Source organism: Gavia stellata, chromosome 9 (assembly GCF_030936135.1).
Source record: "Gavia stellata isolate bGavSte3 chromosome 9, bGavSte3.hap2, whole genome shotgun sequence".
NCBI lineage: Eukaryota > Metazoa > Chordata > Aves > Gaviiformes > Gaviidae > Gavia > Gavia stellata.
Window position 1 is genome coordinate 33220748 of NC_082602.1, and position 23311 is coordinate 33244058.

At 38.9% G+C, this 23311-nt stretch overlaps 1 protein-coding gene across 2 annotated transcripts in view; it reads right to left on the reverse strand.

The window, feature by feature from the left end:
* The window catches only part of HSPA12A (heat shock protein family A (Hsp70) member 12A), an 80866-nt gene that overhangs the window by 16859 nt on the left and 40696 nt on the right, over window positions 1–23311 (reverse strand). For both annotated transcript variants that reach the window (XM_059821252.1, XM_059821253.1), the window contains 4 exons: window positions 22800–22927; window positions 16060–16246; window positions 15060–15164; window positions 12345–12461 (listed from right to left, as the gene is read on the reverse strand). In XM_059821252.1, coding sequence (XP_059677235.1) covers window positions 12345–12461; window positions 15060–15164; window positions 16060–16246; window positions 22800–22927 — 537 coding nt within the window. The remainder of the gene's footprint in view (window positions 1–12344; window positions 12462–15059; window positions 15165–16059; window positions 16247–22799; window positions 22928–23311) is intronic.

Genomic DNA, 23311 nt, shown 5'->3' on the forward strand with positions numbered 1-23311 from the left:
GTCACAAATAAACGACTGAGATCTAATTACAGAGGCAGAGCATGCCAGGAAAGAAGATGAGCAACATGGGAAAAGACTCTCAGCATTATCACGAAGAGGCGCTTAAGGGGGAGCTGGGTTGGCAGGGAGTGGGGCTAGCGGGTATCACAAAGCTGCATGAAAAGCACAGCACGTGCAGTTTTGCTAGATCTTCAGCCCTGAAACTTAAGAAGCCTTCACAAAAAACGTTTGAAAATCACTGCACCATCACATACACCAATGCTTTGCCGTTAGTCTTCAGAGTGATAAAAAGTACTGCAATACAGTAAGTATCGTGAATAAATACAACAGAGTGAGATCAGACAGCCCAATTAGCTCAGTCCACTTATCTGTTTGAAGGCAGATTCTTAAAATTGCTCAACAGCCACAAAACAAACAGGATTTTCAAAGGCACCCAGATTCCTCTTAGTGACCACAGCAAAGAGACTGAGTTTGCCAAAGACAGGAGGAAGAGCTGCTGGGTGCTTCCCTCCTTTCAAAAAGTCATCCTCAGGATTTAAAAGCCTAGATGAAAACAGGAATTAACGTCTGTCTTTTTCATTTTCTTTAAATCCAGTCAACACAATGTTTGGGTGGTGGTTGATCCTGCAAAGATCTGACATCTACGACATCGTAGAGGCACTTTTTGCTTTACTGAACCAAGAGCTTTTTGCTTTCTCTTAAACAACATTTGCTATACCTACATATATATACATAACAGATATACATAAATGCATACATTTTCACACTATTGTTGCCTGTTGAGCTAAAATTAGATTTGTGGCGCAGGCTGTCCTTCATCCTACTCTGATCAGGTGCCACTGATATTTTGCATTTCACAAGTGAGAACACAGTGGATAATTATCACAGCTGCAGAATTCCCTCAGTGTCAGCTTCCCCATCTGTATAGCTAAGTGGCAGGACAAAGATACTCATCTCTCTGTGAGAAAACTGCTTGAGAGAGCATAAATGACATCTCAGGCTATAGTAAAATAGTAGTAACTTCATTTTGCAGACAAGGGAAATATAAATTATGAAAGATGAAGAGTGGAAGAGCCATCAGTTTAATGGAGGGGGCACAAAACTGGAAGTTAAGAGACCCCCTGTAAGAGGTTTCATTTATTCACTTTGCACTAGCATAACTGATTAAGTAATGAGAAAGACATAAAAGGATGAACCCCAATGTAAAAATTGGCCTTTAAATTGTCCTTAGGATTTTGGGATTATCCCAAGACCTCTCTTTGAGACCCCAAATATCTTCCCTTCTGCCATGATGAAGCAGATACTGTTACTATATATTTATACAATTTTTCCTTGCTTTTAAAATACCAGAGCATAGGCTTTGCAGTGCTTTTTGAATTCCCAGGGCTTGCCCATACCAGAAGCCCATACAAAGTAACTAATGCACAGAAAATTCACAGCCTTCCTACAGCCTTCACGTAGGCTGAACTTACTGCTGCTCACACTTCAAAGGTAGAACTCACAAGCTATGAACTCCTGTGAAGGGAGTTTTTAGGTGAAAACCTCTTACCTGCAGGAAATCAGGATAGATGATAATAAGGTACCTCACGCTTGCACCCATATAGCTGGTTTGGTGAATTCCACCAGACGATATACATTAATTCCAGTCAATAGCAACACTACTCCCCATTTACGAGTTTGTGCATGAATGTGTATGTTGAAGGGGCAAGAGGTTTAGATTAGCATTTTATTTATAATTAGACTTAGTTTCATGGTGGAAGAAACTCTTGGATACCAACTTCAAAAAGCTGGGATGAAAATATATCATCATTGTGTAAACTATTATTATTGTTGTTAATTCCAAAGAAACCACTAGAATCACTTACAGCCCTCTACTACAGCACTTACTTCCTTGTTATTTCTCAGTATAGGTATTCATGACTGCTAATTTCCATGAGTAATGGCTACAGAGTGAGCTCTGTAAAGGTTATCAAAGGAACACTTTTGCACCCCTCAGTTCAAGACAGACACAGAGAGAGTGGAGAGGGTCCAAAGAGGGCTGCTGGAGAACACGTTCTGTAAGGAGGAACTGAGGGAGCTGGGTTTGTTTAGTCTGGTAAAGAGGCGGCCAAGGAGCAATGTAATAGCTGCCTGCAGCTATCTGAAGGCCAGCAGAACACAACTTTTCTCAGTCTTGCCAGGAGATACAACAAGGGGCAACAGCTACATATTGCAGCTTGTAGAGTTCACATTGGGTATTACAAAAAACTCGTTACACTAGGGAGGTGATGCAGCACTGGAACAGCTGCCCAGAGAGGCATCTCTGTCCTTGGAGATTTTTAAAACTTGGCTAAACAAAGCCTCTGCCGAGCTGGTGTTGGCAATAACCCTGGTTCAAATGGAAGGTCAGACTAGATAATCTCCAACAAACGCTTCCAATGAATACTTCCACAATTCTAAATTGGTGCAGGTATTATAGACTAAGAAAGACCAGAACTGCTCTGGTAGGAATCTTCATAGAATCATAGAATGGTTTGGGTTGGAAGGGACCTTAAAGATCATCTAGTTCCAACCCCCCTGCCATGCTCAGGGACATCTTCCACTAGACCAGGTTGCTCAAATGCCAAAGACCTACACACTTTCTCATTCCTTGTCCTTGTGACTGCCGTGTCAAATCCGTATCAGCAAGAGAGAGCCCATCGTGTCCGACAGTATGACAGCAGTACCAGACTCACTGTAACAAGCCCAGTTATTCAGGGCCTCACAGGTTTCTGTATGGAGTTCAGTCATCTTTACAATTAGAACTTTTATTGAAGTGTCTTGGGATCAAAGGGAACATTTATCACAGTACACTTTTTTTTTAAATCTGAAAGCTACACTTTTAAAATCTGAAAATATAAAGAGCACAACAGTCCTAAGCAGGCCTTTAGCCTTAAACATCAGCCATCAACCACTTTAAAAAATGATTCAATTTAGGAAAAGCAATTAGTTTAATGCATTAAGGATACACAAGTTGAGTTTACAACACTAATACAATCTGCACCAAAAAAAAAATCTGCCTCAGTCCAGTGTCTTGTCAGAGAGGGAAATTCAATTCCTAATTAATTAATTTTCCTGTATTTGGTTGTAGAGAAAAAATGGTCTTGTGCTTAAAAGCATAATACAAATAGCAGACCTGGACTTGAAGCTCAATTCTTCTGTGTTCAGCTCTGCTACAAGCTTCCCGTATAACATTTCGCAAGTCATTTAGACCAAACTTTGTGAAACAATCCACTAAAGCAAATACATCAATTTCTGACTATCCAACTCAATACCAAGGTTTACAACAGAACTATTGCTGAAGTTTGTTGGAATGGGGGGTGCTTGGACTCTGAATAATCAAGCTGGCTATGCATCATACACATACCTGATCATGCTACTTAGCAAGCTGTTTTGAATCAAAGCAGAATCCATTTGCTATTTCGTTTCTGTTTACTAACCTATCAGTAAAGCTACTCCTATAATCAGAAATAAAGTACAGCCTGTAACATTGCTCTCTCCTAATGGCTGTTTAGAAACTATCAAATTAGCCCATTCTGAAAAGCAAAAAGATAAATGTGGCACCTGAAACTGTAATGAAGTGTGACTTTTACTTTCAGCACACTCTGAATAATGAATTTTGTGGAGTTGCATTGGCTACAGTCAGAACTGCTGCATTTGTGTGGTCACTGATTAGATGAACCAATTTGTTATAGATGGCTAAGCTGTCTTATTGAGATAAATGCCTTTGCTAAGCATGGTCAGACTGCCTCAATTTATTTTTCCTGGGGTTGTTGTTACCCAGCTAGAAGTACAGATTGCTTTACCTATGCATTTCTACACTTTATATTTTATACATTATTTTTATAATCTATTCTTTGTGTTTTCAAACTGAACTTGGAATTCTTTGGGACTGTAAGCACTGTTTGATTCTATTATTAAAACCCATACCCATCAGATCTTCTGGATTTTGTATTGCAATTTCCTTTTTTTTAATTTATAGAACAATAAAATTCACTAAACATAGGATATAATACAAACCTTTGAAACTCCTAAAATGCATAATGTTATCCAGAGAAGGAAGAGAAGCAGATACTCTCAAGAGCTCCTGAGCTCTATGAAGTATTACTCAGGGAAACATGAAGCTCTCCTCAGCAGTAGGAGCAATGAGAGGACAGAGAACCGGAAATATTGTCGAATCCCTATATGTGACACTAACAGAATTGCAGAATATTGAGAGAATACAGTGTTCACTATATAAATGTTACAAGGATTAAGATAATACTTCTAGTCCATATGCTACGGTAAATACAGCTTCTTGCAGAAAACAACAATGCTGACAAACAGGGCTCCTCTCTGTCAAGCCTTCCAAAATGTCACCCTCCTCTCACAGTCAGAGGAAGTCCTTTAACTGGTTTGTCTTAGTTCAAAAGCCTGAGGAAATTTATAATTTAAAACTGTACTGTGACAGCTCTGACAGGGGAATGTCACCCTATCCCAAAACTAGCAGACATGTTCAACAACTCAAAGAAAAAGGCCCTTAGGACAATCTTGAACTATTTCACAACTGTCAGACTGCCCATGCAGAAGGTGAGCAAATGACCCAGAAATGTGTACAAACTGTTTATTCTAAAGTTATGCTTTCATTGAAAAAATACATCTTTAATTTTTGAAGGACTGTTGGTCATTTCTTTACTTCTCAAACGAAAAGACTATTCATGCTGAACTTCCCATGGAGGTGATTTCAGGGCCCTGTGGACCTGAGGTCTAACATGGAAGGAATGAATCAGTGCTCTGTCTTGGCAAAAGTGACAGACAGAATTCAAAGAGATAAAAGTGTAGGCAAGAGTGTGTATTGCACCTGTGGGAGGGCCTGGGAAGAGGGTCAGGAGGAACTGTCACATACCACTGCCTGTTTTATGCCCTCAGTCTTTGACTCCCCTCTTCATGCACATACTTCAGCAAGCTGATGAGCTTGGGCTCAGATCTGCACCAGCCACAGCCACAGGAGCGGTGTTGGCTCACTGAGAGTTCACATCTGTTTTCAACAGACTGCGCAGAGATGGGCAAGGGCTGCCACATCTCCCAGCAGCACAAGACAGCACCCAAAACTCCACACACACTGCTCTCTGAATGCTTTCTGATGCAGCCACAGAGCCTACATCCCTGTCATAAGCCTCCTGCTTTCTCTCTTCTCCCCTCTGCTGGAACCTGCATCACCAGGAGGTGCATCCGTGTAACACTTTCAGTGGAAACAAGAAGTATTTCAGCTGCCTTTTGCCAACTACTGGGAGGAGTGGTGTGAAAATTCAGTTGCCATTTTGCACTGTATGGCAGTCTGCCCTGAATCTCTCCCAGTGGAAAAGACTCTGCTGTCCTTATTAAGACAGAAAATGAGGGCTTACGTACCCTCAGTAGGGGTGTCTGTTCTCCACTGCCTTTAGAAGATGCCCACTGGAACTGACTTTCTAGAAGCAGCTGCTTTTCAGACAGAAACATAAATACAGAAGTACTACTCTCCCTTTGGGGCATGATGAGAGGATTATTCCTGTTGCTATCTTAAATCCAAAAATGTCCTCTTCCAATTATACTTCACTTTTCTAGGGGAGAGCTCTGTAGCTTGCGGAAAAGCGACACTCACAGGTTGTAACAGTGAGATGGATGAATCCAAGAGCAGATGTCTGAGCAGAGTGGTTTGGTAATTAGTATTGTAGCATGTGCAGCATGCCTGATGAGCAGGCCTTGAGGAAAGAAAGTGGAACATAAGGAAGGAAATATCTGAATTATGACCATTGGCTACCAATCATGAAGCAGCATTAAAACCACTTTTGTTTACAATGCATGGAGAAGGTTTTGCATTTCACCTGTGCCTATTCCTCAAAAAGCTTTTGTTAACCGCTGATAAGAAAGAAAGACAATTTCTTGCTACACACAGGCAAGGCACAAGCTTTCTAGGTCATCATGAGAGAGAAAAGGATTTCTTGTATTTGTGACACAGAAAAGACTACCAACAATTGCAGCAGACCTTACTTAGGACATCACATCTAGTCCATCACATTTTGGTCTCAGAAGTAATCCCAGATATGTAGACACAATTTTCTAAGGGGAAGAATCTTGGATCCCTTACAAGGTAAGGAACAAACACAAGACTCCAAAATCACCAACTTTTTTCTTTGCACAACTGGCTACACAAAATCTCCGAATTGCTTGTTTTGTTCTGCCCCTGCCCTCTCATTCCTCCAAAATTTTCACAGGTATTGGGACCACAAATAAATCCAAATTAGCATTACCAAAGCTGACTCACATATTGCTGAATGATAACATGCTAAGGGAGAGGTTATGTTTGTTGACAGGTTGATGGTAAATGGGACCACAGTGGCATCGAGTTCGTATTTCCACAAGTGTGATGTTGCTGCAGCTCACTCCCAAGTGACTGTTGCCTCAGGTCACATTTGTACAGTAAATGAAAGCTTAGCTCCAAGTGGCATTACCAAGAATTTTTTGCTGCATTACATTATATCCCCCAAGGTGCAGGAGGACATTAGTTGAAAGTTTTATGACTAGCATGCATTAGAAAAATGAAGCCATTAAATTCTCATAAGCTTTTCCATTTTTCATGTTCTATTATTCTAGAAATGCTTTTCGTAACATGGGCATGCACCAGTTACTACAACAGCAAAGCCTGACTCTCTTCCTATTTAAGTATGCTCCCAGTGTCTCAGGCTCTCCCCTTCCCTTTGTTTCAAAATACCCTCCTTTGTAGGTCGTTATGGGTCGGGCTGATTTTATTAAAGGGACACAAATGCCCCTGACTGAGATAGGTTTCACCAAGAAAACTATATGCTTGCTACTTTGTTAGTTGCATCTTATTTTGTACCTTGGGCTTTCTGATTTTGCCTTAATATTTTTCACTGTAGTTCCACTTTCAGCTTGTATTTCTTTTCTCTGTCTTCGTAATTGAATAGTGGCATCTAAGATGTCTTTTAGACCCATCTATTATCCTCCTCCATTGTCCTTTCCATGAACTTATTACAAACAATCCTACCCACTAGTTTTTTAGAACTTGCCCACGCTGATTTATATTTGTTTGTGGACTTCTATCACTCCCCCCCACTCCTCCTGATTGTAGTTTAAAGCCTTTCAGACTGTCATTTTCTTCTTTTGGCTGCAAAACCCCATCTAGCACAGTCTTTCCTCCAGGCAGAGGGAAGATTCTAATTTTTGGCTGTTTCTGTTGGTTCCAGTGCCCTTTCGGGCAATTTCTAAGATAGTAAGAAACATGTTCCACAGCTTTGTAAGACAGGCACAGATCTATCTACCTACTCTTACCTAGAATGCTACAAAAACCTCCTGTTTTACTTCCTCAGCAAAATAAAAAGAAAACCACTAAATATTCCAACTTGTGCCACAGAATTGGACAAACAGAAATGTACAGAACTGGATTAGCAGATGGCTTTGTCACCTGCCTCTGCTTTCAAGTGAACCTGGCTGGGTAATTAAAATGTGTAAACCGAGATCAATTAGTACACATTTCCTACTGTGCTGAGTTCCCACTCTGTAATCTTCACTCCTCAATTAGTTATCCTTTCCTAATTAAACAGAGCTACAAGACGCAGAATACTCCTAACATATCACTTAATAAACATTTTAATCCTTATGATTAAAAAGATCTTAATATCACAAAAGTGAAAGCATGGACTCAAGAGAACCCCAGAAGCTACAAAAAATCAAGATGGTTGATGCATTAACACACTTCTGCCTTGTCTGCCTCCACTAACAAGTACTCTTTCAAACAAATCACCAGCTTCCCAGTGCTGCTTATGCCTGAACATCGTTGCCTTTTCATGTAGCTTATAGCAGAAGTCTGTTACACTGTGCCTAGACAAATAAATTTCAGTTGCATGTGGTTGACATACCAAAGAAAATACTTACAAGGGATAAGCTTACCTCAGCTTCACAGCTATCAATCTGATTAAGTGTCTCTAGGCATCTTTTAAAAATCAAACATACGTCATGTCACATTTTCATTAGCAAGGGATTTTATGTGCTGTCACATTACTCTTTCACCAAATTTGTTTACTTTTCTCTGAAGGTTTCTACAAACTGATCAATGTAATGTAACGTAACCCTAGAACACAATGTGTTAAATAAGTCTCATCATGCACATTCCATGATGAAACTGATGTGAAAACATTAATAAATATTCAGAGTAAGAGCAGGTTAAAGAAAACGTCTGGAATTCCAGGCTCACATGCTTAATCCTATAACCTAGATTGCCTCTCTGTTTATTTATATGAGCTTACCATGCAAACAATTTTATTTGCTATTTGTAATTGGAACATGAATCTACTTCAGAGCTCTAGAACTCCATTTCAAAATCAACAGTTCATATTAAAAGAAAAGAACCCTCAATATCCCTAAGTAGACCAGCTAACTGATGTTTGTAAGATTACAGAGTATTTTGGGCAAGTTTACGAAAATGCAGTATCCTTTCCTTCACTTTGCTCTGCCCTGAGTGCATTTGGTATGCTATGTTTTACTTATTTTATAGCTTCTGCATTCACATACTCCTGTCACACTTCAAACTCTTCCTTAATACCTTACTCTTATTGGCATGTTCAAGAAATTCCAGCCTGTAGATTCTGCTCTGCACTTAATGCGCCCAAAGAATTTATGTTGAAAGATGAGTTGGAAGAATGCCTTTACTAAAAAGAAACACTCTGCCAAGAATATTGGATCTTGTGTTCCTCTAATAAACAATCTACAGTGCCTGAACTTCATTTGGATAAGGGATTAAAAGTGCTGCTCAGAGGAATATATTAAGACAGCAAAGCACTGTTAAGACTGAACCAACTATTCACACCTACCTAGATTCAATGCATTTCTACACAAATTATCTTGAATACCTTCAGAGTTTCACCTTTCCATTAGTGGACATGCAATTTTATTTTTTTTTGTCATCAGTAATACAAGGCTAACAAAACCACTGAATTTTGTTGTGTCAGTACAAACTCAGATGACACAGAGGTGGGATCCTGGTTTTGTGTCCATGTTCACACGCCATTCTGATTAGGGTGTAAATTCCAGGCCATGTTCATGAGCAGGAAGTGGCTTGCCTCCACACCTAAGCCACCTTTCCATGTTGGGGTCTAAAACTCCGGCTCAATGCAGGTAGTTGCATTTGGCTGCTTCTGCAAGGACAAGAATAAGGGCAGGTCCCACCCACATGAGCAGGATGGAGTCCTCCCACATGCTGTCCAACGGGACCACATTGCCAAAGTCTCCAAAATAAGAAAACATACCAACAATTTGAATTTATTACTCACGATGCGAGTTCTTCATGAGAATGGGATTCCTTCTAATACTGGTAAATACAGCACTTCTGACAGAACTACACAAAAGCAAAGAATTTGAAACGGAACAACTAGGACACAGAAACAAGAAGAGTTAAGGCTATTTATGATGCCTTATATTTCATTGGGGGGACAATGGGAAACCTGAGTGATGCACCCTAAGAGTCATTATTCAGGATGTAATGAACACAGATGCAATGCACACTAATCCCAGCAGACACGCTTTGGGAAAGGAAAACTTAAGCCAACGTGGGTCCTACAGAATGACCCTCTGCTCTTGCCACAGAGCTCTCTCCAAATGTGACCAGACCTCAACAACTGTCTCTCTCTGGATACACAGGAATTAAGCATGAGGGACATAAAGAAGCATCTGTGGACTGTTATTCAGGAAGAAAGTAATTTTGATTCAGCAAAGTGAGGTTATAAGGACATGCAGCTCTCTATAGCCTACCAGACTTAGTCCCTCAGGAGGCCCCAGAGAGCAAAACAAATGACAATAAACAAATACCTGCTTCAAAGAGGTAACAACTCAAATATAAAAAGAATTAAGAATACAAAAAGTACAATAGATGAATACAGATGGGGCAGGCAGGGTACCAGCAAGAAGCAGTGAGGAGCAGTTTTCACATATCAGTAGGTCAATCATGGTCAAGTTTTTGTAGCTGTGACAAAACCAGCATTTTAGAGAGGGTTTCAGAGGAGGAAAATGAGTTAGCATTACAGATGTTCATGTCCAGAACATGCAGCTTATGTCTGAGATGACACAGATGAAGGAGTCAAATGTAGGTTGATTCCCTGTCAAATGCAAGGCTGCAAAATCCTTTAGCAGCAATATTCTGAAAGGATACAAAACAGGCCAGATTACAGTTGCCAAAGCCAAGGAAATGATGTTGCAGTAACCAAGATGCAAAATCAGTGACAGCTTTGATGAAAGCTCAGCAGTATGTACAGACAGGAAAAGCTGTCATGCAGGCAGAATTAGCAGGATTTTCAAAGACAGAGGAAGAACTGCGAGCTGAAGGGAACACCCAGATTACTCATTCAAATGAGAAAGCAGCACAGCAGCTGGAAGGGGGAGTCGCGGGAGCCTTTGGGCAGATTAAGATTTCCAGGTTAGCAATGTTTTGTTTAAGGCAAAACAGAGATAAGGGGATGTCAGAGAGGCATTAAGATTGTAGGCTGTACAAAAGCTGATGGATGTTGAGTGCAGATGCAGATCTACAACACTTTTTACTTGATTTTAGTAATTCCATGCAAATATGCCTAGATAACCACTTAACCATTCCAGAAAGGCTGGGCTTTACGTTGTGATCCAGTAACTGAAGCTGTTAATATTTTTTTCTCTTATAGCTATGTCACTTGCCACAGATTACTCAAGCAGATTTCCAAGGCTCATTAACATTTACCACTCGTTAACTCTCAGCTTACACTAGTGGTTGTACCTCAGTGTGTTTCCAGTAACAAAGTTTCTACCAACACCTTTTCACACTTTTCTCTACTGGATGCCCTGATTACACTTACGACAAGCTCTCGTTTTGACGATGCTTGGATTAACAATAGCTAGCAACAAGGGCTGCAACTTCTGATCCATCTGTACGTACTGGTTTGAGGAACATGCTGGATCCAGCAATAAGAATCTGAAAGACTGAATGGCAATGCAGAACTCTCAGTCTTCTGCACTCCTTTCTTCATCCCCATTACTTTAAAAAAATGAACTGTGTGTGTCAAGTAAACATAAATTATTTCCCTAAACCCTTTTATTTTCCTGCAATTGATCACACACCCCTAGTTAAAAGCTTTGTCAGTCCTTGCTATTTATCAAGCTTGCCAATAAAAGTACACAATCACAGACACAACCACAGACACAGACACTAATTAACAACATTCCATTGTGCCACAAATCAGAAATGCCAAGAAATCTACCTTACCCTGCCCTGTTCCTTACACAGCTCCCGGTTCACGAGCACACATGCACACAGACAGCAGGCAGACAACAATATACAAAGATAATGAATGGGTCTCTAGTGTTTCAGATTTACCTACAACCGTGTCCTTCCATCAGAACTTTAAGAGTGTTTTGCTTCTGGCACTAGCATTAGCAATCCCACAATAAAGACTGTTAAGAAAAATGTTGCTCAACATTAGATATAGTTAGAAACAGAGTTAGAAAAATCTGGGTGCTTCCCAGGAGCACTCTGCAAATTACCCATGAACTACTAAATATTTTACAAACTGTGCATCACATAGCTGTTGCCAATGGGTTACGCAAGTCTCTGACTTAAAATAAATAAAACAAAACAGAAAATGAATATCCTGATGAAAAGAAGAATGTGTACATCTTGTGTATCAAAGACACAAACTGAATTTGAAATAAAGGACATGGATATGGAAAGTGCACATATTTGGGGGGGGGCTGGGGGGAAGAGTTAAATGCAGATAAACCTCTTACTGGTGAAAATAACATTTGAATTTAATTTCATATCCCAACTATCTGGTTGACAGTCCTTTCATTCCTACTGTGGGAAAATGGGAACTGGAAAAAAAGTCCCACCAAGGAGGCTCTTTGCTTTCCTTTCTCTTCCCTTTTTTTTTTTTTCTACTTTAAAAGTCTGCGATGACCTAAAGAAAATAACAAAACAAAACTGTGTCCAGTATTTTAAGATCAGCTTTCCCTTGGGTCTCAAAACTGCATCTGTTTCATGTGCACTGAATTCAGCAGGAATACAGTGTACAAGATGACTAAACCATCAGAGTCTGCAGTGAGGGACAGCAATACATAAAAGTAGATAGAAAGAAAAAGGCATTTAAGTGGTGAATATGTTAAAGCTACTGCTTGGTAGAGTTAACTTCTCTTTCAATGTTTCTAGTCTGACTCTTTTCTAGACCATTTTTATACAGTTTATACTAGAGCTAATTGTCCCAAATACAGTTTATCATTTGGCATATCAACTAGGGCTTTACAGGGGCATTTCTACATTCAGCCTGTAATCTTACCTTGTAGGCAGCTTGTCTCATAAATTGTTTTGCAGGCTGCTTCCAAATAGCAGGCACTGTAATAACCCATCTTACTTCAGTGTTTTCAAAGTCCGAGCCTCCTTGGTCACTGAGCTCCTAAATAAAAGGAAAATAGAGGTGAATGCAAAATGATGGGTGTCAACCTTATAAGAAAACATTTTCTGCTGGTTCCAGTAACAGTAACTTTCTCTTTTCAATTTTTTTCCTGTTACATCTATGCTACAAATCAGAATTATTGCCAACCTGTCAGGAATCCTTTACTGTGCCAGAAGCTGGGATTAGGGTTGATGCCTTCTCAAGGAGACCTATACAAAAGTTTACTGCTTAACATGAAGTAGAAAAGTTAGTTTTCCCAAAAGCAGCTCATGCACTGCTGAATATTACAGAACACTTATGTACATTCTTAGTCACGGTGTAGGATTTGCTGTTAGTTTGAAGAATTCACACTTGCATCTTGATTAATACACAGAAAAATATTTGAGGTATCACTGATAAACATTATGTTTTACAATCTGGATTTTTCAATGACTTCTTTATACACCACTTACCTTTAAATCAAATTTTTACAACTCAGTTAACATGGGGAAGTTACAGTTAAACCCTTTAAAAAAAAATGATTGATTGCTCCTTGCAAATTTTGCTTTAAGCAAACATTCAAGACTAGTTTAGTTCTTTTATTGTCCTTTTTTTTTCCCTTAAAAAGAGGAAAGTCTGTATTGCATTTGCAAATTAGGTGATATACTGACATGTTTTGGGAAAGGTTCCAAGTAAAATGTCATTACCATATGTCCTATCTAAATCTCCATCCAAACAGGGAAAGGTTCAGAAAGGTGAACAACGGGCCTTTAGAATGTAAAAAAATGTTTCTGCATGTGCTGTGCCAAGGTGTTGTGTTTGTTTAGCTATGCTGCAGTTCAAAAATCCGTGCTAGAAAAGTAATACCTTTATACTGCACAGGGTGCTAGGAAGGGACAGATTATAGTCCAAAGTAACAGTTCATTTACATCACTTGTCTAATTAGTTTCAGCATGCACTCACAAATCACAGAGATTGATTTATTAACAGCAAGAAAGGATGTAGCCTAGCACGGCAAATATATGGGATTGTACCCAACAGCATTCGTATTCACTAAGAATTTCCCCAGACTATGCACAGGTTCAAGTCTGTGATTCCACAATCAACCCCAAAACCTAGTTAAATACCGTCTTTGACAACATGAGGAATGTGAGTTGTAATGGTAGCATTCTTTCTCTGTAGCCATAAAGAATAGAGTGAGATCTCATAGAGAATTAAACCCATTCGAAAAAGTAGTTTTTAACAGCAAAGCTATTTTAAACAACGCTTGGATGAATATTCTGACTTGACCCTGCAACTACTATGCTTACATTGACATTATAGTGGCGCATTTGAAGCTAATGTGTACTTAACTTACATTTGACTGTTTACATGAGATTTTAAATATCAAAAATTGTTTGCTGGGGACATGTATTTCACAGGACAACAAAAAAACAATCATCTTGTGACCCAAGAAGACTATTACAAGAAATGAGTACTGCAACATTTCAAATGGGAAATGGAAAACAAAACACATTTTCCCTACCAACACCAGCCACGGTAGAAAAAAAAAAAAAAAAAGGCAAAAAAAAGGCAACATAAATGGAGGCAATCCATCACAACACAGTATGAATTTACAAATTAAACCCCTAACAGATGTCCATCTTACTTTTTGGTTCTCCCTAACGCTTGTTAGATTTTCTACATAAATGTGCATTCAGGATCAGGGCAAACAAATAACATGTCACAGCACAACAACATAAAATACACCCCTATAAATGGTCAGCACAGAGCCTGACTGCAGCTCTTTGGCACACACACTACAGTTTAACTGTGTAAAACAGAACAAAGGAGTGTTGTGCACAGGTAGCAAGTTGGTTTGGATAATGGAGGCTACATATCTACGCTAATGCAGAATTCCACACAGGCTAGTATACTGAAGCTCTCAGTGCAATCAAGTGGCCTGCACAGATCATTGCATAATTACACTATTTCCACCAGGTTAGCCAGCTTGTACACCTCAGCAGGTCATCTTTGTACAGACTTACAGTGAGATTCAAGTCCCCAAATTATAAATGAGCTTTTAATAATCTTTCTATTACAAAATAAATCCAGCTCATCCAACCTCCCTTTGCTTAATCAGTGAAGACAAAGTCAGTTTGGGGTAGGACACATCAGTAGGTGCCCATCCTATTGCGTTTCACAGTACTAGCTCTTTAACAAGAGAGAGAGCCTTTGTGTGAACACAGAACAATCCATCATCCCAGCAGCAGAAGTGTAGGGGACAAGGACAGAACCCAGTCTCAAATTTAATTCCCGAGCTTCAGCTCCTGCACTTCTACACTTTCTTTCAAATCAGCGTTTTTTCATTAAAAAAACAGTAGAAAATATTTATTCAGAACTCTGTATCACAGTGATACGCTTACTGTTATTGAATCGAGCTTCCCCTGTGCAGGGAGATATTACTTCAATCTATTGTGAGCTCTCAGAGTCCACAGCCTGCCTAGAGTTTCTACAGCTGCCTTGCTTTGTTTACATCAACTACTACTGAGGTCAAAGCTTGTCAAGGTTAGAAGTGTTAAGCTCACATTTATACCAGTTATAAATACAGAAAATCTAGATAAGGAAGCATTATCCTACCTTTAATGCCTGTTCCTTAAAGAACTGCAGAGCGTAAGCAAATATCTCAAGTGCTTTGACTTTTTTGCCATTTGCAGCTGTCAGGTCTGTCTCCATGGTAAGATTCTACATGAAAGAAAATAACTGGAAGTTATTAAAGGAAAAGGTAAACATTAAATTAATTCCCACTGCTTGAGGAAAGGGAATTCTTCTTTATCCACCTGGCTAGGAAAAAGTGACAAAATTGTTCTGAAGAGGATCTAACTCATCACTTGAATTTCCTGGAGCATGACATTTGCTGCTTATTTTAGACTTTGTTTTTAAACACCTATCATGTCTACAAATAACTGCAGGCAGAGAGAGAAATACGGAATAAATAATTACAACAAATGTATTTGTAATTAATTGCAACAATGCAAGATATTTAATCCAAGTTAAGAGTTAAAAGCATAGATTTTTGGCTTCCCACCAACACATGAAGCCAGAAAACACCTCAATGCAGAAAGTACTACCAAGTCCCAAAATTCTAGAATGGCTTAGTTTAAAGACAAAAATATAATCAGTAGGAATAATGTCAAATTAACAGCATGATTTGCACTTGCAGTTTTGACAACGAACTCTAGGTAAATTTGCTCCTCTGCACTAGAGTTCAGCATGGCTCTTACACTCTACTTCTGCTTTCTGAGTAAATTTATAGAACAAACCAACCCCATGGAGACTCCCTAGATAGCTATGAATTTCACCCAGGAAAATTAGGACACAAAGAGCTAAGCAAAGCAGATATTGAACTTCTAAAATCTAGAAAGAAGGCTGGCAAAATACACTTGCCAAATGGAGTGAGAAGCAAAATAAATCATAATGTCAACTGAAAAGTTTGATTTACTTTATTTATTCCCTAAACTTAGAAATAGAGCTGCTTCACATCTAGTTCACTATCTTTAGGCAAAATCTAGCACTGTCCACAGGAGGATGATTTGAGTAGCAAATGCACAATTATCTAAGAGAGTTGGTTATTACTTACACCAGTGGTATGCAGTTTCATCTTAAACTTTTCAAAATACAACCAGTGCTTTGATTCAGTGGGATCCAAGTCATGGTAGAAATCTCTTGCTGCATACCCAAAGCTATGAAACTTTCTCTCTGGTGTTAGGAGGATAGTAGTTGGTGTCTTCTGATTGGATACGCCGGGATCTCCACCCTCCCATCGTCTATGCAACAAGTGAAACAGCTTCAGTAAGTGATACTAATGTTTAGAGCAGCAGAAAAAATAGTATACCGTGAGAAAAACAATCTGGTGGCAGATTGCACAGACTGCTTTCTCCTCCAAAGATACTAATACCAAAACCAAGTGGTTTTCTTCACATCCAAGAAAAGAGAACTGTAATTTTAATTTCAGACAATTCAATAAATTTTGCAGTTAGTCGTATAATTTTTAAGGACATAATCATATTCTGTCTTTGATAAGAATACAGGTTCCTTAAAGTAAGCCACACACAATTAACAAGGAAACAGTATTACACTTACATTTTCAAACTAAATGTATATATGTAATAAATATTGTAAGGAAAAAAACAATCAAGTCATTATGCAAGAACACTACAAATGAAAACCCAAAGCCTCAAAACAGCCTACCCAGTTGTCAATCAGACTTCATGCATGCTTACTTGTATGAGATTATTTTTCCCCATTTTTGAAATAGGGACCTGTTTAAGTCAGCTGAACACCACTGCTCAGAAGTCGATTAAATCCCTGTTTCTGTCATAGAATGCTCTCTGAAGCAAGACAAGCCAGTTCAACCAACACCTCTTCATGTGCCTAATTTCCTGGACACCTGAAACTCTGAAGACATGTCTGCAGATGTTGAACTCTCTGCGTTGCACTCTCTACTCACCTGAAGTTGATGGATTTTGTGTTTTAAATGCCCAAAATGCTGTAAAAAATTAAGTCTGTCAAAAATAAAGCAGGCACCTCCAATCCCCGAGTATCTTAGAGGCACCAAAACATTTCCCTCACCACCATCCATTAAAACAATGACTAAAACTATCCTGTCTTATCAAGATTGTGAAGGTATCTTCAGGAAAACCCAAGAAGCACAAAAGCATTAAGGCGAAAGCAGCACAGGCTTCTTTCACAGAATGGATAAGGAAATAAATAAGAACATCAAATATGGGAACAACCATTAAATGCAGCAGGAACTGGGGAGGCATGGGGGGCCAACAAGGTCAGACAGTAGCAAGTTGTACCACAGAGACAGCTGTGAGCATTCTTGTCTTCTCCTCACTTCTCCATCACAAAAAAAGCAGAATGGAAGAACAAGAAACTCACATTACTGTTCCCCCTCACCCAAAAGAGACATACTTTCAGCATGGGAAACAAACACTTACCAGACAACATTTTCTTAAAAAAGCATCAGTGGAAAATCTGCTTAATGCTATCAGGCATAATCATAATGCAGCTCAAACAGGAGCCAAGCTAAGATCACATAGGCAACTGCGTTCATTATTAAACCACATGTTGATTGTTTTTTTCTAAAGATAGAAAAACACACTATCATATTATACTACTGCCAAAGTCCTTGTTCTGAAGCACAAAAAGATTGCCTTGTTCTGTGGTACTTGTTTATGGGACATAGGAATACTATGTAGAAAAAAAGTCTTCTTTTCCATTTCACTCAGAAAAAGTTGAGCCAAGTGAAAATTAAATTGACCTCCAGACCAAGGCAGACAACTGACATGGAAAACTGCAATCTAAGGGGTTAATACTTGGCAAAGTAACAAGGAACAGGATCTTCTAAAGTGCTGGGAACCCTTCAGATCATTCAACTAGATCAAACAGAGCAAAATCTGCCCTTTTTGCACCAGCAGCAGCGATGTCTGTGAATCACAGGTCTATGAATTTACTTCAGTGCAGAGGGCAATTCCACTGCTCTGAAAGCAGAAACAGTATCATGAGAAGTGGAATGTTTTCCACTTTCATCCACTTGGAAAAACTCTCCGAAAGATCTCTAGTCCCGCTGCTCAGCCCCTGAGCTATTATCAACTGGCAAGGGCTCTGCTCCAGGTCATTTCTTCTAACCTGCTGCTAGAGATGTACTTTCTCAACTCTAAAAAAATCTTTGAGCATGTGTTACAGCAAACATATGGTTCCAATGTGAAGAAGCTGGGATCCCACAGCCCATGAACAGAAAACACTGCCTATTTCACGAGAACATTAAATCCCACCCACCCATTGCAAGCAGAGGGGAGACAGACTGGTATCATTTTCACTTAGAATCATTAATGATTCATTCTGAGTCACTGGTGGGAAATTCCGTAACTAGGATGTGGCTAATAACTGTATTTCTTTATTTTTCTTTACAGCTATGCACATTTTCTCTTTCTGGAATAAGTACAATTCAGGTGCAGTTTAAACAAAGACAAATTGATGCTCAGTGGTATGGGCTGAATTTTTCAAAGCCACCTAGAGAACTGGATGCTCACTTCCTGATGAGTTTCTGATGGAAACTAGACACAGTAATTGCTCAGCAAGTTCTAAAGTTCTCAGCCTGTATTATTGTTCAGTCACAGGAACAGCAATAAGGAAACAGAAGGGGAAGTCCAACTTCACTTTTTGCAACCAGAGCTTTAAAAATATTCCTGTGTGACATCTTTTCTAGAGAGAAGCAGCTGCAGAGAAAGGCATGTGCATGGTAACTCCTGACTGGGACACTTTCTCAGGTGGAGCCCTAGCCTCACTCCAGTTAGTGCAGGCTTCTAGTCAGTGGGGCTGGGATTTCAACACCTTCATTTGCAGTTTTCTTTCATGGCCCCAATACAGGCAAAATGATGGGAATAATGCTCCTCTTAGGGGAAAAAAATGGAAATGCCTATTAAGAGCATGGCCTAATACAAGCCAGCAGTACTCTCTAAATGGTAGTGGTAGTGTTAGGTTAACGGTTGGACTCAATGATCTTAAGGGTCTTTTCCAACCTAAATAATTCTAAATGCATGTGGTGGCTATTTTCTCAAAGCAGAGTCAGAGCTAACAGTCTGTCCAAGGAGACCCCAAGGTAGATTTCTGCCTAAATTCAGATATGTGAGACCAGTTTCTAGGCTGATATAAAGTGGAGCAGCTCAACAGAGCATACACGTTCATAGCCACAGAGAATCTGACTGTATATTTAAAGTGAAAATAGAGACAAGAGCAAAGTTAGTGTGGAAAGGATCACAAGGTTATACTAAGGTTAGAGAAATGCCCTTCCTTACACATGAATCTGGCTAACAGACAGAGCAAAGAGAGTGATCTGTGCAGAGTGATGAGAATTTGATCTAGAGCTGCAGCATACAGTCAAGGAAACGAAGCAGTGGGGTCATCAAAACGTAGCCAAATGCTACTAGGAGTGTGTATGCAGAAGAAAGGCAAGCACATGTCTGCCAAGAATTACAATCAAACAGGGGAGAGAAGGAAAAGGAAAAACTTGAAGGTTGAAGTAAAGTTACACTGAAAAAAGATCACCTTCTCCCTCCTTCCAAAGACAGGCTGCAATTTGATTCATAATCACATGTGTTTTTCCATTAATTTTTCTCCATTTGTGAAATACTTACATTCAGTTTGTTGCTATTTAACCAGCAGCCAAAACATTTATAACTTCATGTAAGTGCACATAAATCAATAGGAGTTTTTCAAAACTGTGTAAGACCTCGTGTATGCCCTTCAAAGGAGATGTTACTAACTAGTTCTACAGCACCAAACTGTCTTTCACCATGGCTCTGGCACTGCCCTGCACCCTGAAGTGCTTGCTGTACTCATGGCCAGGCTGTTCATCAGCATTTACTCAGTCTCAAGGTATGAAGAAAATAGCACTCATCATAACATGCACTTCTACTCTGCAACAAGAGCCTGAAGGTAACCATAACTATCTTTACAGAAGCCGTGGGGAACGAGTAAGGAGTTGACAGGTGTGAAGTATTACCTAAAATTGATAAAACAGTAACTAATGTTATGCAATCAAGGTAAAGTCATTCATCGATCATCTAGAAACACACGCCCAACTCTGAACACATGCTTTAGTCTACTGAAGTGGGTGAGGCTACTCATACATTTAAAGCTAAGCATATGGTTAAAGAACTTTGTTAAGTCAATGCTTATAAAATCCTTTTTTTTTAGTACTGGGCATCACAGCAAATAAACACACACAGTCAAAAACATTACTTTGTCTACTAATTACATGACTAGAATCACGACTTTGCTGACACTACAGCCAAACTTGGTACTAAAGCCTTGTGTGTTCACTCTTTTCCAAAGTAGGACTTTGTAATTAAACCCATCTTACCCTTCATTGAAACATTTACAGAAAAGCAGCTTTGTTAAAAGGCAGTCAGAAATCTGAATGTCTGGAAAGGATCAACATTAAGGAGGGAAGAAAGGTGGAAAAATGTTAGGAAGCAAAGAGGACCATGCTTCATTGGAATGCTTTATTTTAATGTAAACATTCTCGAGTGTGGGCGGGAAGTTACAAATATTTCAGCAGAGTAAATGTAAATTATCCTACATGTAAGCCTCATTACATACAGAGTTCAAACCTCTTAATACCTTCTGGACTACTGAAGCTTTATTTTGATACATAACCATTCTTTTCATTGAATTTTATTATTTCACGTTTATTTATATATACATATATATAAAAAACACTACAGACATTATTTCATAAGTCATTTTCACCTATATCTTCCCCAAAATCCTTCCCTGTCAGCGATACTTATTTTTAAAAAAAATTTTTAACTCATTCTTGGTATTAAAATATTTTCCATTGTTTGAAATACCTGTTGGAAATCTGAATACATTTCCCCCCCCAAAAAAAAATATCCCTCCCTTCTGGTTGGAAATATATTAATTTATTTCATTTCTTTTTACATCAATATCTCATATAATATCTACACAGATCTGAAATCACAATTATGCTACCATTATTGCGTAAGGAACAAAATACGGTGCTTTGAACCATAAGTAGTAAGATGTCAGTTAAGATTTGGAATACGCTCTCAGCTGGCCACACAGCACCTAGATTTCAATGTCCCAGTGATATACAGCAGGAAGCCTGGTACCCTGAAAGGAGAATCTAGTCTGTAGTTTACTGCAGTATAGTGTGAACCCAATGGCAAAATCAGGTCCTAAGGTAAAATTTTGAGTCCATCCCTAGAAACAGTAGGGAATTCACACTGTAAAATCTCCACAGAGATTATAGGCACAACACAGCACATAGGATTTAGGCTTGCTCAGGTACAACTTCAGAGATGTCTTCCCTCACTTCAGCCAACTTTTTCAAGAAATTTGATTAATTATTTGCTGTCAATAGAGAATAGGAATTGATATACATGAATTCTGACTCCACAACCCTGTAACCCAGCTGAGATAGCAACACATGGCCTGTCCTTTGACTTCTAGCACCACGCAGCTTCCTTCCCAGGAAGCAGAACAATAGGTGGATGGGATGCAGAAAAGGCCTTGAAGCATTACATGTCCATTACATGTCCATTACTTGTCCATACTGAAAATGGTAGGTATCTTTGTAATTGGATAGCCTGATACTATTTCAAAATTTACCTCCCTTTAGACAGTATTTCACATCAACCAGTCATGTCAGATCTCCAAAACACGTTGCAACCATATACAAACCAACTATGTAGGCTGACTGCACAATCAATACTGTCTGATGAGATTTAGAAAGATGCATTCAGCTAGCATCTTTGCTTAGAAAAATTACAGTATATCACACTGGACTACAGCAAGTTAGTCTTTTTGCCCTGTTGTTCTCAGTATTACTATGCTAAAACAGTAGATTACCTACTGCTATAACCGCAGCTTTGTTCAGAAGAACTTCTATGGCTAAGCTTTTCATACATACCTTTCTTATGTCTGAAATTATCTGTATTTTGGACTTACTACAATAGCCATTTTAAAGATACTTTAATAAGAACTGTATAAGCTTTTAGTTATTAAAAAAATCTTTATAAAAAAAATCAAAAACATTATAAAAATGGTTTGTAGGGCAATCCTTTCAGGTACCTGCCATAATAGTTTTTGCATTTGTGATTGCGTTAGATTTCTATACATAAATTTATATTGTGTTGAATTTATCAAGAAATAAAATAATAAAAAAAACCCCTACGTAACAGCATCTAAAATCTGTCCCTTACATACATATAATACAGAACAGATTTCACATCAAACCTTAATTTTCACATTCATGCCTTTTGATCACTTTATTTCCCAGTATCACTGGTTCATTATCAGGGACTTAAATCAAGTTTAATGCTAAAAAGTTTAAATCAGCCAAATCAACTATCAGTTTCTGGGTGCAAGTAACTAAGCATTGTACACACAACTGTATACAAGCATGATTCCAGGAGATGGGCAGCTCCTGGGAAATGCCATGACCCTTAATAAATGTGTCGTTTCTCTCAATCTCTGAGATAAGGGCATCTTGACTTATTAACTATCACTGCTCCCTGAACAATTCTAAATACTCCCTGATCCCTGCTTTTACTCATGTCATCTTGTAAATTCAGCAAAATAACAGGGAGGAGATGTGTTCACATTGATTATTAAAGCAAATTAGAATACAATAAGATGCAACAAAAACTATAACCATGAGAAAGGTGTACACTGTGGCAACACTAGACAAATCTAGACACTTCAGGCTCCTGTAGAAAATATCTGTAGCTACTGCAGATAATCCATGTTATCACGATCGAAAACTAAATGCTGCATTGCAGCCCTTACCTCATTACATGAATACATTCTGGTTCCTTGGTGAAGCTGTAGGCGTAGCCACTGGATGTTGTGCCAAAATCAATAGCCACAACAACAAGAAATAACTGTTCTACAGCATCATCTGCATCAGAGTCCTTCTGTTAAATAGCAGAAGCAAAATAGACACTGAGTCACTGATGAGAATAACTGTAACCTCTCTTACCCCTCAGTATTTCTGCTCTCTGAGACATGTGTATCTCTTCAGTGGAAATAAGGACTTCCCTAAAGCTGCATTTGTGATGAAAGTTGATACCAGAAAGCTCCACATTCCAACGAAGTGGAAATTCAATATACAACTCAATATATTTGCTGGAGCCTTTTATACATAACCTTCTGAATCAAGAGTTTCCTTCAACCACTAGGTTATTGGTTTGGGGGCTGGTTTGTTTTGTTTGTTTGTTTTTCTTAAATTGATCAACTGAAGAATATGTTTACATCCATCAACATGGTATACTTGGGACTTATTTGGTGGTTTTAGGAGT